General features: G+C 41.2%; 1 protein-coding gene across 2 annotated transcripts in view; it reads right to left on the bottom strand.

The window, feature by feature from the left end:
* Window positions 1-3744: 3744 nt before the first annotated feature.
* The window catches only part of pdgfc (platelet derived growth factor c), a 42866-nt gene continuing 26642 nt past the window's right edge, over window positions 3745-19968 (bottom strand). Inside the window, exons 2-6 of one of the 2 annotated variants that reach the window (XM_084009007.1) lie at window positions 19118-19310; window positions 14425-14605; window positions 5702-5909; window positions 5297-5517; window positions 3745-4840 (exon numbers count right to left, since the gene is read on the bottom strand). In XM_084009007.1, coding sequence (XP_083865133.1) covers window positions 4727-4840; window positions 5297-5517; window positions 5702-5909; window positions 14425-14605; window positions 19118-19310 — 917 coding nt within the window. In that variant the 3' untranslated portion in view covers window positions 3745-4726. The remainder of the gene's footprint in view (window positions 4841-5296; window positions 5518-5701; window positions 5910-14424; window positions 14606-19117; window positions 19311-19968) is intronic. The other variant, XM_084009008.1, reaches the window with a different exon arrangement.

Raw genomic sequence — 19968 nt, 5'->3', positions numbered from 1 at the left:
TGCAAAAGCGAGGGCTCTGCGAAGGCTGTAGTGAATCTTCCAAGATTTACCTCATGTAGATACCACAATGTGACTCAGAAGTATATAGGACAGGACTGTAACGCAGCCTTTTCTGGATCCCATCGGCTTTTCTTTTCTTTTTCTTCAGTCGTCAGGAAAAACACGTTGGCATTGTAATGTTTCTGCAAACCATGGATACGTTGAATGTGGATGGTATGAAAGTTATATAGTATAATAAGAAATATAAGTATGAAGGGGGGAAGTGGTGGTGGATGGGTCAAACAAACAAACAAACAAACAAACACAAGACTTTCACATAAGAGACTGCTGTTCAAGTCCTGTTTTACACCAAACATAAATGTTGACCTCACACTTTTTAGGTAACGTATAGCAAGGTTATGGAAGAAACTGCGCTGAGGTCGGTTGTTGTTTAATTTACAGTAATTATGTTTGTTAGGTTATGTTGTTTTTTCTAACCTTCAACAAGTTGTTTTGTTGCCTAAAACCTAATCTATAATTTCACATCCCAACGGGAAAGTAAAGCCTCTTTATCTCGGTGTTATTGTTCCAGCTAAACAAGCCACTTCAAGGCTTAAAAACAGAGGCATACAAATGTCAATTTTGTTTGAGAGTAAATTTGGATGAATTTATTTGGAGGTAGTGCGTATGCACATTCATCAACAAGCCCAGGAATAGTTTACCATGATGGGAAATGACAGAGATGAGTGGAAACTACAAGAATATAAAGTGCTGGTGGTTGAGATTTGAGACTGGTCCAGAAGGTTTTTAAGCCCTGGGGGAATCGAGTATGGCATGAGTATCATGTAAGTGTGACATATGGAGTTTATTCTCAATATCCTGCCAAACAAGCAGAAAGAAAACGAGTGAAGGAACTGGAATCGCTATTTCACCTTTTAATAGTGGAACACTCAAGGACAAAATTATCATGGTTTTATTGTTCACCTCAATCCAGAATGTCTTCATTTGATCACAATCCCAATTTAACAGCATATACATGTTCTTTAAGCACACACAGTAATGTTGTATTCAATTTACATTAAAAAAACGTAATGTCAGTAACTAACTGTGACCAATGAATTCAGATTGATTTGTACAGGCAGTAAAGGAAGCAGATACAAAAAACCATGTCAGGGACAACTCTGAAGCACCGACGTTGGATTTATTATTTTGTCAAATGATGTGTAGATAGGTGTAATGGCTCTCCATAGTTTTAGCTATCCAGATATGCACAGGGAAGGTCAAACCTGTCATCTATCAGAGGTTAACCCTGTGACTTGAGTTTTTGAGGGAGGGGGTGTTGGGAGCTGGGTGGGGTTGTGTCTGTTGTAGAGGTGATTCATGTGTAGGAGGCAGAAAGATCATTGTGTCATTGTGACTCAACCTTTGGTCAAAGCAAGTGTCAAACTCTAAAAGCATTGCTGTAATCCAGTGAGATTCTATGCTTTTTGTTATTATGGTAAGATCTGCTTTCAACCACTGGTATCGTGTCCACCCTGTGGAATGTATTGTAGGCTACAGTGACAGATTGCACTTCCTGTTAAAAAAGTTCTAATTTCTATTCACACTGCTCTTTACTTTGTTGCCGCAGCTTTGATGTTGGAGAGTTTATTTTTCCCAAAAATAATTAAAATGTTTCTTACGTTATGTCGATGACACTTGAATTGTACCCTGATGCTGTGTTCTAGCCTGGCTGAGGCAATGAGCAGAGCACACACACTTAGACCCAGATCAACTGCCGGTGCTGTGTCACATCTTGTGCCAGTAAAGTGAGGTTTCTACAGAAAAGAAAACGCTGCTCCAACTAAGGAAGGCAGTCTGTTTAATATTACAAAAACCACCCTGGGAACTGGGAGCCGGCGGGTTTATGCAGTAGCATCTGGCGTCACCGCAGATGCCTGCCAGGGCACACATTAGATCTGAATAATTGGCAAGGACAGCAGCATGAGATGGACAAATGAGAACCTCCTCCCGGGCGACCTGATGGCCGAGAGGAAGAATGGGAACCAACGCTGGTCAGTGTCTGATCAAGAATATGAAAGAAAGAAAAACATTTAGAAGGCAAGAAATGCTTACTATTTAGGTTTTGAGTTAATGTTTGTAATATAAGGTTAAAAGATGATTTGAGAAAAACCTGATGAGAGTAACCCACAAGTATATGGTTGTGTAATGGCAGCGAAGTCATTCTTTCTCGTACTTCATCTCGATCTCTCACACACATACTTTAAATTACAGGCTTGGTTATTCATGTACAAACCCCATAGATAAGTTGTGAGCCAAGTCTTTACCAACACACTGAAAGGGGAAAAAAAAAAAACTTGGCAATCTAAACTTTTTCTGATTCCTTCACATTCTAACACATACTGATTGCTCAGCTCATTGTGATAAATCAGTGGAAGGCTTATATTCTCTGTGTACCTACATGCAATTATGCAAAGTCAGAGTCAAGTGGTTCAAGATTAAGATTGAAGATAGACATATGTGTTCATTTCTGCCTTGTACTGTAAATTCATACAAATAAAGCATTGAGTGGTGCAGAAGAAAAATAAACAAATGATAATAAGAATAATTGTGTAAGGCCCAGCTGAGGTACACATGGAAAACTATTTAAGGTATGGTCCTTTATGGTGTAGAGAAGGTTGTTAATAATTTGGTTTCATTTCTAGTATTCATTTTGTTCATGCGTTAATTCCAACAAAGTTTTCTTTTAAAGGTGCTACATTTCAAATTCAGAGCATTTATATAGCAGCAGACGGCTAGTGTGAACATATAGTGTAGTAATGGGTATTGTGCCTCAGCAGAGAAGGAAGTCGCTTTCCCTCTGTTTGCGTTGTAATCCAAGCTTCTTGGTGCTTCGTTTATGTAGCCGGTTTGCTATGCGTGCATGTGAGTCCCTGTGTGTGGGCTTCAATGGCTAGCTAGTCACCGTTCTGCACTGTGCTCATACAGCAATTACCACTGATGACGCTGACCCAGGGTGTTGTTCTGAATGCATAATGCCCACCTCCGGTTCCCCCTCAGGGAAGCACTGGTTGCTCTGTTAGCGATGTTGCTGTTGTTTGCGTTTGTGGCGTTAGCACCATTAGCTTCTAGCTGCCGCTCAGCCATCACCTTGTCTACAGCCATGTGAAGGCAATCCCTCATTCATATATGCTCTGATTTTATAATTTAGCACCAGTCTTTGTTATGAATGTTTTAAGTACATTAAACTACATTGAAATACATGAAAGTTACTGCTATGAAATCACATTTGCGTTGAACAAAAATCTGAATAATAATTCAAGGCAACATGCATCTGACCTTCGTTTCATCCATCACTTTTCAACCATTCAAACCGAATTCATTTCAGACTTGCTATGTTATTTCACTGAGAGGAATATGTTGCACCAAGGACTATGTTGCACTGAAGGTTTTCACCTTCACAGAATACCTGATTTATTTACCAATGGTAAGAGTTTCTCTCATTGAACTTACCAATACTAAGAGTACACCAGAAACTACAAATAGTATATTTTCCAAATATTACCGTCCTTTCTGCCAGTGACATCCTCAAACACATATCCAGTATTGGGTGTCATCGCTGCAACGATTTGGATATCTTTTGTCATTGTTTTAGATCATCTCCATCTTCTCTGTTGAGTTTGTTCACTGTTCACCAGTCAGTTCACCAAATACTCTACCTCCAATTAGAAATGGAAGAATTTATTTTTGATGTTCAGTACATTGAAATACACAAACAGTTATTGTAAAAGTAGAGATAAATAACTTTGGCATACAGAAAAATTAACGAACATCCATGATGCAATGGCAATGTAAACTGACTAAGAATGAAAACTGGAGGCTAATACTACTGTACAGTGACACTTGTAATAAACAAGACATTTTGGACCTAAATTTCCCTTTCATTACACAAATAAATACTGAATATGGACAATTTCAAATGTAGCAAGAGTTACTTGATGCTAGGCATTCCTGAAGCGAGCAGATCTGAGATCGCAGACATGGGTCGAATGAAGGAGTTGTAACGTACAACTTTTATCTTCTCCTTGTGAATCTTTGGTAGAAAAGGCACAACAGTACAGCGAGGAAATGTAAATGAAATATTTACACATAAGACAGTCTCATTAGAAAGGCATTTGAGCGTTACCATGGCTGCAGATTACATCTGTGGTGAAACAAGGGGAGCAAGGGAAAACTGCTCATGAAAAAGCATGTTTCCTTGCCTTGGTGGTAATAATAGAGGAGCAGAGGGAGTAAGGCAGCTGGAGCCAGCTCACTTATAGACATAAAAAAAAAGTACTTGAACAAAGAAGCTCCCATTTTCCATGACACAATCAGCCCACACTGGCTGAACTTTAAAACAGACCTCAAGAATAAGAGGCAAAAAATACCTCAATGTTCTTATCTGTGAGCTGAAGAAAATGGTCTTCAGAGCACATAGGTAATAGTCCAGCTCTGCCCCAGTGCATTCGCTAAAATGCACCCGGAGCACACTATTGGTATTCCACAGCAGTCAAATCCATTCAGAAGATTTATTAGATTCCAGTCTGTTCTGCTTCATCCAATTAGCGAAAGGACAACAGGAGAAAGGGACAATCTAGTTAGCTCCCATTGGAAGTGGATGAGATACAGAAGGTCGCAACAGCGGCAGACGTTCATTTCTAACGTCCCGTGTGACTCGAGTGGCGGCTATTACACATGTCCGAGGTCAGTCCCAGTCATCTTTACACATGCAGGCACACTCCTCATGGTGCTCCAAGGGCACATCGGTCATGGACTTCTGCAGGCCTCTGACACCGCTTCGGTGTTTCAACAGTAGAACCTGTCAAAGGGCAGGATGCTTAAGTTAACAGCTGGAGGTCAAACAATCCACGAGCTCAGTGGGTATACGTCATTCAGAAATTAAACATATGCATTTTTTAACAAAACAACAATTAATGGTTCTTACTAAATTGACCCATTGGTCAAAAATATAATCTTTAATGTAAATATTTTTTTAATCTATGTACAAGTTAAATTCTCTAGTTTGGCTAGAAAGGTTAACTTGGCCTAAAGGGTGGAACTAGGAAAAGCCACAGGATCACAGGACATGCTCAGCAAATTCAATTATTTAAATACTTTACTTTATAAAGTGGATAATTTGGCCATTCTATGATTTGACCTCTAAAATATTTAATGCCAAACTGACATTCACTTAAAAAATCGGAAGATTTTATATTGAGATGTATCCGATTTATTAACAGGTTCCACATTCCTGCTATTTCAAATTGATATTTACCTCGTGGTATTTCTTCGTCACCTTGGTGGGAACACACTGGCAGTCGTAGCAGCGGTGGGAGCAGCAGGCACAGTTTCCACCACAGCGCTTCACCAGGAGGCAGCTTGGCCAGAAAATGGCATCCGTCCTCTTAAGCTCCTCACGCAAGGAGACGGAGAAGTTGCGTGGAGTGCAGCTGTACAGTTGAACTTCCTCCCTCAACAGATTGAGATCAACTCCTCCTCAAAGACACAGAGATAACATGATCACAATCACTTCCCATCGAAAGCAAATTATATCATTTGAGTTTATATTCGCTGGCTCTGCTAATATGACATTATTTTTGTATGATTATGCATCACTGTCATATTGTAATCTTACCTTTAATGTTTGATTTCATAATGTATACGTTTTGAAGTGTCCTACCTCTGGCCTTCTTATTGTGGATGAAGGATTTCCCCAGCACGTGCCACGTTGGTTTGTACAGTTCCTCTATATCCAGCTGCCATCGCTCCGGCTCCAGGTACTTCATGACCTCCTCCATGGTGCTCAGCCCTGCCACAGCCTCTGACAACTGCTCAATACCCTGCTGGGATGGAGGCAGTACTGCAGGGACATCAGGTTCTGATACACTCTGCGGGAAATACAGCAGATGAGAGATGGTGAAGAAAGGTTATTTAAATACAGTACTATTACTAAAACAGGAAATTATAACGTTTTCAGCTCTGTTTTTTTATGGACCTGTACGCTGAGAAACTGCCTACATACAGAGCAGAAACTTTCTGTGACATTTAAGCTTGCTCTCATTTACAAAAACGAGGACAACTCACAAGGAACAACTTTGTCAGCAGTGAGAATATGTGCTTTATTTCTACATTATGAAAAATGGTTAATGTATAAAAAAGGGGAGCTTGACTCTGCAAAGGTAGATTTGGTCAAAGTCCCGGGTTTAAATTGGGTTTAGGCTCATTAAATGCCACAGTGGTTTAGACTTGAGTAGAGTTAAACAGAAACCATGACTGTAGAGGCCAGCTGGGAACCAATTTAAGCTGTATATGTTAAGGAGTTTCCCACACTGCCAATGTATTGGATGCCACCTGATTCTGAAGTGGAAAATCTAGACTGAAATATATATTATATTATCTATAAATCTTGATCTTGATAAAATTATTGATACAAGACAACTGCAGCCAGTATTGTAGAGATGTTGGGTATGTACCTGGCTCAGCTACAGTCTGTTATCCTGCATTTCATGCAGGAGCTCCACTCATAATCTCTGGTTGATTCATGCATCTGAAGGCACACATGAGATTGACTGTAATTGACTGTCCAGAATTGTTCCTTGCATTGAAGCTGAGACTCGAATGCCAATTAATGGCATCAGATTTTATGTTGTAAAGTGCGATCACAACTCTGTCACCTCCTCTGGCCAGTTTGTATAACGCTTGTCCCTTTAGGTCCCAGAGAGTGTGTTTCAAGCTCCTCCAGGCTACAGCATGCACAGAGAAGATTGATACCCGGGTTGTTGGTCTTCCCACGAGAGAAAGAGGCTAATCTGTTAAACCTTTCAGTCGTGTGACGCTGCGTTTGTCCAACACGTCAGCTCGCTGGTCTCTCTAATCTTACGTGACTGACAGGTAGAAGGCAACATTGTGACACTTACAAAAAAAGAGAAGAAAAGCTTGTGCAGCACTGAAAAAATCGGCTGCTGGCAGCTGCGTCTTTAACCTTTTGGAAAGGCAGAAATGTTTGAAAAGAAAAAGTGATTCCAGGAATCTGTATCTTCCTTTGACTTAAGGCTGCATTGGAAAGGAATCCAGTGAGGGGGGAAAAAATGTCCTTCTGCCAGAGGCACTAACGTTGCAAGGATTCAAGGTTTCATTTATATCAGCCACCAGTAGAGCCAGAAAAGATATCTAAGATGGATAGATAGTCTTTTTTCCACTAGACCAGTGGTTCCTTTACTATCACTGAGTAAACTGATGACCCCTGACTAAGTGATATATCTCATTTATGTTTAATATCATATTCAATGTATAACAATATCAGACAGAACAAATGATAATCTGTACAAACAATCCAAATAGTGAAAGCAATATCTGCAGGAAGTTTGTGAAAACGAGCCATTTGGATACATTTTTTTGACGCAATCCAAATTGCAGAAATGATGGACATGCAATTAGTAAAACAGACCAGCAAGTTTATTAGCAGTTTAACACAGAATTGGTGGAAGACAGGTAACACCCATAGCATTTATTAAAAAAGTTTTCTGCAAGCCGTGCAATTCACACAAACAATCCCTTTGCCGTAGATTAAAATAAAATGCCATGAATTTGACACGGCTGCACCACAGGCTACAAAAATACAGCTGATACACAGCTGTTTTCATGCCACTGACTCATTCTAACGAGGCCGCGTTAACAACCACCAAATATATCGTTGGTTCATTGTTTGGCACCTACTGAAATAAGCAATAGTTGTGGAGAAAGAACCAGTGAAATATAGTAAGAGTAAATTGAACAGTCCTTTTTCTCGGAGCAGAGCTTTATTTCCAGACAACAGAGAGAAACTGTGATTCTTATTAGCCAAGCCTTGGCAGTGGCTTAGAGCTCGGACTGGAAGCCATTAACAGCTTGTGAATGTGGATGGTGCAACACTCTCCCAATCAGCGCGCTCTGCAAGCCAAGCAATCCTTCAGAGACACATCGCCATGGTGTTAATAAAAGGTCTAAGTAGCAGATGAGAGCTCCTGTTTGAGAAATTCACAAACAAAGTAGTAAAATGGACCACCAACTAGCTGGCGGGAACTCGGAGTGCCGTCCACGCGTCACGTTTCACCGAGACTTGAACATGTACGGGACCGGCAACGGAATATGGAATGAATGATGCTAGATCTATGATTTGACATATTTAGATCTATGATGGAGGAATTTCATGACGCGACATTTTCAGCTCATAATCAGAAAAACATTTTTAAACGACATAACTCAAAAACCTTGTTGCCATTTCTGTTGACAGTTTGAAAAAAACATTAAATAAAAAGCATCGACAGACAGAGTGGAATGACATTTAACAAAGTTGGATATAACTCCAACTCCAGACAAATTCAGGACCCAGGAAACAAGGGTCTGGATCTCAATTGAATCTAGAAGTTCACATTAGTCATTCGTCAGTTTATTTTGCAAAGGCACAGTTTCATTCATGCTGTACTTCCATCTTTTTGTTTCTACTCTATTTAATTAACTTTCGACTTGAAAATCAGTCAGGAAATTACAACGGCGTATTAGGGCCATTGTAGAAAAAACAAAACAAAAACAAAGTCAAGAGAGGTGGGCAATATTCAGAGAAAATAAAATCGCAGATTTGCTACTTTATTATGATGCTAACAAGCGGCATTTATGCTAGCTAAAATCCCATGAATTTCGCATTTATTTTTCTAATTAATACATCATGTGTGACAACGCCTTGCTAAGGTCCTTAGGGTGATGGCTGTTTATGGTTAATGTTGGTTAATTTTATATGGGCCAAATTGTCATCTTATGGGTGTTTATTGATCGGGCAGTTGGGGTAAATGCTAGCAGTAGCTTTCACTTGTTGCTAGCACAAATGCCAGTTGTTATAATAAAGTAGTAAATCTGTAACTTTATAGAGTCACAAATTTGCGAATTTTTAAGTAGCAAATTTGAGATTTTTTTTCTCTGAATATTGCCAACCTCTCGGCTCAAATACACCTTCATAGGAAATGGTGTCTTGGTAAATTGTACGTTATATACTGACAGCACCGAAAACGGTGTTCATCATGTCCATCTCCATACATAACAGTGGGATTTCTATGACATCCACTTCCACAGCTACTTCCACCTTCCACTCAAGAGCCACAGTTCATCCCAAACAAGCTTAAAGGGTGCACAGAGACTAAATACACAAGGAAAGGAGGGAGATAACGAGGGACAGGTGACACAGGACTGACGAGCCACAGGTGAAATACACAGGGGCGGCGCAGACAATCACACAGGCGAGAGCAAACGAAGGCAGGAAGTAAAACAAGACACGACACAAGAGGATTTTCAGACTCAAACGTGACAAAAACTATGACCAAAAAACAAAACAAAAAAAACCCAGGACCATGATTAAAGAAAATAAGTATTCTATGGAAAAAAAAAAATAGCTGAGCCGGCAGATGAAATCAGGATGGCAGTCAAAATTACAGACTCTATGTTCCAAAATATGTGCAATTGTGAACATTACAATGTAAGCAGAGACACACACACAAACAGACATCAGCAGGCTATTTTACAAGATCACAATGTACATTGAAATAAATGTTTTTTAAACGAAGACCCCCCTTGTAGTGTAACTCTGTAACTGTTATCACCGCCAAACATGAATCCCCTGCCCCTCAAGAAACAAGCTTGTTTTCAAGCTGCGATTACCTCGTTTCCAGCCCTCTCTGTTCCGACACTGCATAACCACACACTCTTATTTCTGGTAACTCAAATGGCAGGTTCAGCTAACTATGTTGAGATGAAACTTCTGAAATAGCATCTTGGGAGAGCTCTGGAAAACAATATCTTCTCTTTCGCATAGCGCTGCAAACCACTTCCTTGCACAAGAGAGCTTTGAGTAAGCAACTGGTCTGTTGTGCGTGAAGAAAGTGTTTTTTTCTTCCTCTACACGCCGCCACACTGCAATTGAGGTCGGTGTAAAAACAGATTTTCATCATGCCAACGGTAAGCCTCCTGTATGGCTTTCGCCCCTGTTGCCATCTGCTAGCGTTTTATTCCGGACTTTGTCCGTGCTATCACTCTATTTAAGTCAGAGTGTGTAAAACTCTTCGATCCGTTAAAACAAACAAAGTCGGTCGGGCGATCCTCACGCTGAGGTAACAGTGGGGTTTGCTTCTGGATCGGGAGCCCACGGAGACAATGATGTATGTTTTGTTTGCTCCTTTAACCCACCACTCAACACCCCTCATGCTCCCTTCAACAGACTCCTTGCCTTCTATGCTTTAACAACCTCTTTGCCTCAGCCTTTTCACTTTTCCTAAAATCTCTTCCTGTGAGTTACAGACCGGGTCTTATAACCCCTTCTTCCATTCCATGGAAGTGGCGGGGAGGAATTATTGCTTGTTTAAATATAAACTAAAGTGCTGGCCCCTGCGTGGCACGGGGTTCCAGTAGCTGCTGGTTGACCACAGAGGAAACAGAGTGCGGCTGTTGTAGCGTGCTCCTCCTCTGTCGGAGGAGAGTTCAAAGGGAAGCCAGACTGAGTGTGCAGAGGCTAAAGCTTCCTTTTCCCCCCTCATGGTTTCCGCACCTTCCACAGTTGGAATATGAAAGACAAACCCGGTCTCTTATTCTGTCTTAGACTTAGTGACAGATATTTGAGCACTGCGGTATAATAGTTTCATTCTACTTCAAAAATAACCAAATTTGACTTCTAAATTCCCAAACACCCGGAGTTTACTTTCAAATTGAGATATTTCAGAAAGATTTATATTTTTTTAAGCAAATGCAGGAAAACCACTGCTCCACCCAGCTTAATCTGGAAGTATCAAAAAGTCCAAACTGATAAAAGAGATATCCACACTCTTACTTCTATGCAGTGTACATTTTATTGGAGGTTTGGCTCTCTTTTATCCTATTTATTTAGCTAAAACATAGACAGCAGCACCGCATGAAATAGTGAGCCATATACGTAGGCAGTCCCATAGGGCTCCTCTCTCATTTGGCACATGCCCTGCCTAGGGGCTGTTAAACAGGGTTAGCGGAGTTGTGCATTCAGGATGGACATGGCCTCTTAACCCACTTAAAATACACCACATTGTCACCAAACTTCTTTTCGAAAAGATTATTGAAGATCAAATCTTGTTTTTACACACAAAATAAATCAAATCTGACCAGAATGCATCAATAACAGTAACATGTTCAAAAAACAAAACAAGACAATTAAGGCAAGCTGATATCGGGCGGCAACCTCGATTCTGAAAAGTGATGCCAATGTGGAAGTGTCCTAAACTTGTATTTCTCTACTGGCCATCAGGGGGGGACTCATCTGGTTGCAAAAAGAAGTGAGAAAATTACCCAACTTCTCACTTGATTTACAGTTGTTAGTTTCAAGTCCTCTTCAGTACAGCATGATGTTTATTTTGTAAATTATGGACCCATTTCCAGTCAAATGGATGATAAAGCAGAGTAAGCTTTAGGTTGTGGCCCTGTGATTGACAGGTCGCTACCACAGCCTCGCTACTGTCACTTACAATGCAATTATCTGCTAAAATGACTTTAACACTTAGCATTAAAGTTGACCTTGATTTATGAAGCTAACTTTGTTAACAGCTTCACACCAGAAGTCAGATCAAGCCACATGCAGTAAGGTTGCCACTCTGCCGCTTATGTTCCTCTGTTCCACATGTTTCTCCTCCACAGTCCAAATTTGGTCACTTCTGTTCACTGGTTGCAACATTTCCTGAATGGCGACGGCCAGAATGTCCAACCTGAGGCTTCAAACCTGCTACTTACTGGTAGGCCTATTTCTAACTTAATTTAAATCTAGACGTGAAAATTAGAACCACAGGCATGACCTACATTTTAATTAGACTCTGCCTGCCAGTGATCTTAAAATTGGAATTTTAAGATCTTGGTTTGCTTGGCATATTTTTATCCCTCTGAAACTCATGGTGAATCATCTGACTAGCTTTAACATGACTGTAAGGGCAAGTTTTTAAAGGCGTGAAGCCAGTGGATCTTGAGAATCTTGAGATGTTAAATATGGCTCCAAAATTCATATGTCTTTCCCACTTTCCCAACACCTCAATGTCGAATGATTTCTCTGTAATAACTTTTAAGGGGGGGAAAAATCTCTTCCTTGGACATAAGAAAAAATTCTGCTTATAGCTACATTTAGAGATGAGCAAATTTGTGGACTAAACCATTTTTCGCCGGGTGAGAGGGATCTCAGGAGACCTCCACTACTTTTTTCAATTTATTTAGACATTTTCAATTCAATTATGACATGAATCACTTATAAATTAAAGACTGCCTACAAAAACAAACTTTTCATTCCAGGATGTTTGAGGCCTTTGACAGGGCTGCTTGTGCACTCAACTTTCTGGTTGTGTGGAAAAGTATTGTTTTAGTATTTTTTGCTCATCCAAGTCGACAGTCTATGTTTGACGATTCACTTGTCGATTTCAAAGGCACTCTAATGATTAAGATCATTAATGTGTAAAATGTAAAAACCATTCCAAGGAGCAATCTATATAGTACCCTCGAGGACTGCTGTTCAAATGAAAATAACACCAGTGAAAACTCCAGGGATTGTGTAATAGTGTCTTGTTGGATTAGCCCCTCTCCAAGAGATCTATCCTCTAACATCACAATCGACTGTAGTCATTTATCATGAATATACCACGGTACAATTTTATATAGTTAATGACATTCCTTGTTTTTACTAACTTAGTGGTCAGTAATGACTCAACAAAATGCTCAACCACAGGGAACAATACACATAATGACTGACTTTCACTTCTTAACATCTCTTTAAACAAGTAACGCGTGTGTTTTCAGCATGAGAGTTGTTTTGGGTTCTAAGGGTGAAGAAAGAATGCTATAATAACGTGTTTTGACTGCATTTTAGGCAGAAAAAAGTGAGCAATACAATTAAAAGTGCTATTTGTGACCTCAGTTGCCTATTTGTGTTTGTCAGATTTCACAGCGCTGCAGGCTATTAGGGGATTAATGAGGAGTAGAGCTGTTTACTTAAAGCAAGTGAACAGAACTAAAACATGACAGGTTAAAACATGGCAGTCTCTTCAGTTTATCGCCGGGCTTTTGTCAGTGAAGGCAGCAGGGACAAAGGGCTTTCTGTGTGTGTGTGTGTGTGTGTGGTCTAAAGAAAAAAGCAAGATATTGAAAGAGAATGAAGAATGAGGATGGATCAAGACAAAGATGGCTTAAAGTACACAGACACAAGTTGTTCAATGTTCAATCAGTTTTTGTCATTCTCGTTCTGTACGCTGAAAAATATTGGCACTAAGCCAATGCAATGCACATACTTTCAATTTAATTGGATACATATCTGCCAAAAGTCGAGAAGGTGAATGGAAACAAAGATTAGCGAGGGAAGGAACTAGTGATTATAGTCTGTGTTACAGGCGAAGACAAGAGGAACCACAGGGAAGAGCAGAAAGGAGGGCAGCATGTTTTGTTGCCAGAAATACATTTTAATCCTAAGCATAGAGTGAAATAACATGGGCATCTTTGTGTAGTGGGGGTACTGAACAAACACATAAAAGAGGATAGTACCTTTGAACTACTGATGAGACAGACAGACAGCACTGTGACAATTTCCCACACAAAATGCACTTTTATCTCTTAATTCCTACTTTCATTTCAGGGGCTTGAATGAATCCCCCTCCAGGGTCAGAGGACCTCTTTGTGAATGTGAAGCCATTTATTTTCTCCATCTCACTGTAAGGAATCAGTGACATAGAGACACCTCATCTGTCAGACTGTACTTAAAGATTCAGTGCAGGTTAACGGGGTATATGGTTCGATATAACAGTAATATAGAACATGATGGCGTGATGATTTAAAAAATGGAAGCAATACTAGCCGGACAAAATGAGAAAATTACAGAGTTTGAAACCATTTGAAACCATTTATTTTGATCTGTTGTGTGCTTTCTAACGTTTTAGAAAAAACGTATTATTATCATATAAAATGTATTATTGTAGTCATTGTGTTTTGCCTAAATGTATAAGCTGCCCATCATAATACAACAAAAATTAAAGGTGCCAGTTGCTCTGAAGTGGTTAAACATAACTTCACCCCCAAAATGCTTAAAAGCAGAAATGGATGATTAATGGATGATGTTTGTTTCTTCCCCGCTTACTATGGTGTCTGTTTTAACTGCTCTCACATTACCACAAAAACCATTAATCATCACCTTATGAAGCTGTATGTCATGTCTCAGACTAGTGGTTAACATGCATAACTGCAGCTAAGGCCATACGAGGAATAGACACTAGGATTGTACCTTGCAGACATAACCGTCACATTTGTAGCATGTGTAATGTGAGTGTTCCACGTGTGGTGGTTGGATCACAATGCACATTTCTTTCAAACTTTCTCAGACTCTGTACCTACCACGGGGAGAAGGGAGTAGCGGATGCAGAATCCCGGCTCAGAGGGGAAGTACTCATCAGAGACGAAGCGGATCCTGATCTGACTGCCTTTGGAAATGTGACTCGCTGGCGCCGACTGTGACCCACACCAGCGACCCAGGATGGTGTTCTCGGTCGGATCCTCTATCTCCACAAAGTCGTACCTGGTAGAGTGAGACAGACAAAGTGTTTTAGTCTTTTTTAGTCTTTAGGGCTTACTGAGAGACAGTGTTCCATGACGTTGTCTTTGTTTCCAGCTGTGAGCTTTCACATGGCAGATTAAGACCTCATGTGTTTAGCATGTTCTCATCCCATATTGTCACATACTGACGCTTGGTCAGATCCCCCTGCATGACTCGGCATTAAAAACCCATTCGTTATGTTAAGGACATCAGGGTTGGGCTCAAAATAAGTACATAGTAGAACTTAAACAATGTAAGATATGTACGGAAAACACGTCACAAACATCACTAACGTAACCGGACTCCTGTTGAAAGTCCTGTTTCTTTTACTCATCCGCCTCCCTTGAAGCCCTGAGGATGAGAAAGGGTTGGCATGTTAGTGAACTTTAATTGTATTTTTTGCATGTTGCAAGCTTGTCAGCACCTTTACTTTAATATTTGCCCTAGTGCCATCTCCTCTGCTCAGCCCTGTAACTGCTGAAGGTGAGATTGTTCATATTAATAAAGCTGCCCAGGGAAATATAGGTTTAACCAAAAAAAGCGTACAATATCTCAACTGTAAGAGATGAAATGTGCCTCTTATTTATTGCCTGAATTAAGACAGCGTACCGAATGTTGCCGCAGTATAAGAACAAATCTCAGCTCGTCCGACAGTGCAGGATTAGCAGCTGTTCTTCGCTGATGCAGCCTTTTGACAGGCCTATTACACCGATGCTACACGTTGTCATTGAAATATAGCTTTTAATTAACCCTTCAGCTCATTCTACTGTATTGTACTCTATGCTGATTGTGGGAGACCACAGACCACTTAACTTGGACCCAGTTTGAAAATGCACTTTGTAAATCAAATTTACATGATTGCTGTTTTCTGCTGAATAGACTATGTTTGGATATGGAAAAATGATACAGTATGAACAGATATTTGCAAAATAATTCTACTTTTAAGTATTCAGAGTCATATTTCTATTATCACTGTGAGAAATTCCTCACATAAATAACCCTAAAACATTGTTTTGGAGAAAATCCCATGATTTTTTCAAATATATTATTTCGATTTAACATGGCGGGTTTTATGGGTTTAAAGGATTTGGTGTCATTCCACTAAAGAACAGGATGATGTGAATTACAATTGAGAAAAAATGCAAACAAAGCATCATTTTGCTTGTTGTGGGGATCCAACTCTGCGACCCTGTAATTACATGACGGTCTCTCTCTGGTCTCCCTGCCAACCGTTAATGCCAGTGAACATCACGGAGCGCGGAAGCATATGGCCGTGCTCCACACTCCTTTGGTGTGCCAAGGCAAACATCGACCAACCTCAGCACTTAAGACATGCAGTTCGGAAGTTCAGCCTTTATTATTTATACCTGTGTGCAACCGGTGGCCGCACTGCATTCAATACAGCCTTGTTTCACTGACTCGTCGCAGTCTGGGATTAATCACTTTGCCATATGCGTCAACAGGCACGCTAAACTCTCATTCAGTGCTGCCAATTCGGATATTTGGATTCCTAGGACTTTGTTTACATTTTGCACAGGCTTGACAGATTCAGTTCAAGCTGGTTTCAATAAAACAACATGGGGAGACATGAGCGGACTAAAAAAGGATTTTCTGTGATGTTAAATAAACTGAAGGGGATGGGTGGTGGTGGTGGTGGGGGGGGGAGGTCAATAAATTTACTGACTCTGCCTGCCTTTGATTTGAAAACACAGGAAGTTTGTAATCTGAGCAAACAAAAGTATTGTGAAAGGTAAAGCTGAAAGTTTGCCCAAACATTCGGTCTACGTGTGCAAATGTCCGACAAACTGCACAAACCGTAAAACATTCATTTATACTGCAGACCAGACTGGCATGAAATGCTTTTGGAAAAGGGATGAAATACCAGTTTAGCCTCTCTCTGCCTCCTCGATGGAGGTCAGTGAAGAGAGAAGCATTCCTCTCTGAAAATTAGCCCAAGCTCAGACAGCTCTGGAGCTTTGACAGATGGCTCATCAATAATGCAGGACACCCCTGATCATTACACATCGCCATGTGTTCAGAATCACCATGTTGTACAGCGGTTTCTCAGATTTACAAATGCACTGACATACATACAAAACTGTATGTACAGCCAAAGTGAGCGGGATCGGAAGCAACGAAGGAATTCAGTACGAGCAGATAGGATTACCTTCCTGCACGAGGCTAGAAAACTGGCTTTACAAAGCTTTCTCCTCGTTTTTTCCACTTGTACATTATTAATGCATACGGTATCTAGAATGGACACGATGCAGATTAAGAAATGCAAACGTTTCTTTTCTCCTCCTCTCCTTTTAGACTGTTGACAGAGAGCATAAATGCCTTTCTGAGAAACAGTCCTGCCTGTGAGCCATCATGCACGACTCTGCTGCCATGCCAACCGGCAGCAAGACCAATCCCTCTCCAATATGCCTCTCCTCCAGTGGATTTGGTAAGAATGCTTTTCATCGTGCCACGGACAAACAGAATAGCAGATGAGCATCTCGGCTGCACAGCCTCCCTCTCATCTCAGCGAAGGCTTCCCGCTCCAGGCTTGCAACCAAAGCCGAAACACGTCTCCTACTGTTGTTTGTTTTATCCCCCGCCACTGCTGCGAGTCGCCGGACAGGAGATTACTGGCCTGGGTGATTTGCATCACAGTGTGTAGCGGCACAAGAGCAAGAGCGGCGTATCAATAATGCTGTTTTTTTCTGCCATAACAGTGGAATGAAGGGGACGCTTTGAGAATGCATTTTTAAACACACTTGAAAGACAAAGTAGAGTAGTGTGTGTGTGTGTGTGTGTGTGTGTGTGTGTGTGTGTTTGAGAGAGAAAAAAGGAGAGAGAGTGAGAGAAAAGAGGAGAACAGACTCGTGAATGTGCCTCTGTTTCTGCTTGTGATTGCATGCTGCATTCATCTGTCTGCCGGCCCTGCCAAGAGTGTGTATTGGGATCGGATCAAAACCTGTTGGGCTTCAGTCTGGGGAAGGAGTGAAAAATGTGAGTGGGAGCGGTAGACGTGGCGATGACTTGCATGACCCCTTGAAAAGGATGTTGTTTTGTCTCTCGCCCCTCTCCCAGAGGACGCCGACTAGTGCGGTCTTGTACGGACAGGACGGCACAGAAGTTGTCAATCTGCACCCTGCCCCGCTGAGGAACTCTCCCGCATGGGCTTTCAACAGAAACACTAACCTCATTCGTCAACGTGCACTGAGGTGTGTTGGGGGGGGGGGGCGGGTGGATTTCCTGCACTTACTTTTTTTCCCCCTCGAAAAAGACAGGACACAGGAAGTTTCAAATGAATGAAAGTCAATCAGAGGCAGCACATTTAGACTATTAAATCAGCTGCAAATCGTTTTTTTTAGAACCAAAATCTGATTCAGAATCTCAAATTTTTGATCAATAAAAATGGATGCTCATGCTGTCACTAGAACAGAAGCACACTGAGTCATCTCTTCTTTTAATTGCCTGATAAGATACATTTTAATCAACATGCAACTCTGAACTGTCATTCACCTTGTCATCCATTAGGGGGCTCTCCAGGAATGACTAGCGGAGTCACCCTCCCCCAGCTCTTCCTCCACCTTCCGTGATTAGGCTCCTCCATGCTAACCAGCCAGTTGTGATATATTGACAGCAGGGCACTGAGCATAATGCACTGAGGGTAAATCGATCGCTGGGACTCGGGATCCCAGTTTAAATTGAATGGCAACAGAGGCAAAACCCCCGGCTGTAATTGAAAGTGGGGCTCCTCAATAAAGCAGAGGATGGAACGTATGTATATGTGTGTATTTGTGTTTATGCGTTGCCTCATGTCTTTTCGAACAATCAGAAAAATATCGACTAACGTAAAATACATCGGTCTGAACTACGTTATCAGGGCGAAACAAATCACCCTGCTGCTGGGGTTTCAATATTCACGAGCTGCCATGGCAGACCAAAGGCAATTTCACAAATGGTCACACTCTCGACTCTAAATCTTTAAAGATGGACGACAACACAGGAAAGACAAGTCTTTGCCCAAGCCCAACACATATCCGGCATGCCAGCTGCAGAAGCCCACACTTGATGAGAGCTGGCCAAGCAGAGGAAACTTTTAATGAAAAACTGTGCACCGCTACAACTAACTTTTCCTCTACACCAATTGTAACAGGGACATTTATATTTAGACAATAAAAGGTACTTTTACTTGCCTTTTAAATGAAATCCATAAACCATCTAAACAATACACTCAGCTTTTTTGAGGTGTGTATGTTTGTCAAGTCAGTGAGGACCCTGACAGGGAAATTACCCAATATATTTGGGGCATGCTAACCCTTTAGCACACACGCCAGCCCAGTTGGAACACAGGAACATCTTACGAAATAATGTGATTCATCACAATACTCAGAGATGGTATATGACTTTATTTTCTCCAGTCCCCAGGTACAAAACAATACTGACAAATCTATAGATATGAATCAGGATGTGAGCATACTGATAGTGAGACTATGTTCTTACTTGCATATGCCGTCTTCGGGGTCCTCCAGACCAAACTTCTCATCAAAGGTGAGCTGGATCCTCATGTTATTGGTCGCCACCAGTCTCCAGATCAACGCTGTACTCCTGGGATACGTGAGTGGGAAGTCTGGGCTCTGGACCATTCCCTCTCCAGACACTGTTATGATCTTCTCCTGATGGGAATCTTGCACTCCTATAACAGAAAATCAGGTTGTGTTTTGTTAATTTGCTTTTACTGTTTGATTGGTTCTCATTAAATGAGTTAGAACATGTGTCTTGTGGTTGAAAATCTGGGCTTTGCTGTGATGATTGAGGGTTAGATATGCAAGCTTGAAGAAAGGTGGGAAGGGACAGTCTCACAGCAACAAATCAAATAGGTTAAGTGGAATAGTGGAAAGGCGCAAAATATGAACACAAAAAAGCTAACTAAGCTAACCTGGACAAGTCGACAAACATGTCCATATCATTAGTATGTACAGTATATCGCCTGTGTTCAACTGCGCCCTCCACAGATCCAACACGTGGGCTCAATGCTGGGCACTTCAAAGGGAACGCTGCTTGATGGGTTTCACCAAGCTTTTCTCATAAAGCCATTAAGGCCCACTGGGACCAGTGCCTGCAGGATTTAATCACAGCTCGCCACTCGGTCCCCCAGGGCCCCATCAGGCCCCGTCACCTTCAGGAGAAAAACTGCGGGGCTACTTCCGCCCGAGCCTCACAAGCATTGTAATGAAAACACACTGAAGCAATGCTGATTACAGGACTGTTTGCAATTCATCGGGGCAAAATAATAGAACAATACCTAAGTACATGAGAAGAAAGATATTATCATTTTAAGCAATAGAAAGTAG

This window comes from Eutrigla gurnardus (assembly GCF_963514095.1).
Source record: "Eutrigla gurnardus genome assembly, chromosome: 5".
Classification (NCBI taxonomy): domain Eukaryota; kingdom Metazoa; phylum Chordata; class Actinopteri; order Perciformes; family Triglidae; genus Eutrigla; species Eutrigla gurnardus.
The sequence above is the reverse complement of the archived record's forward strand: the minus strand, read 5'-3'. Positions and strand labels throughout refer to the sequence as shown.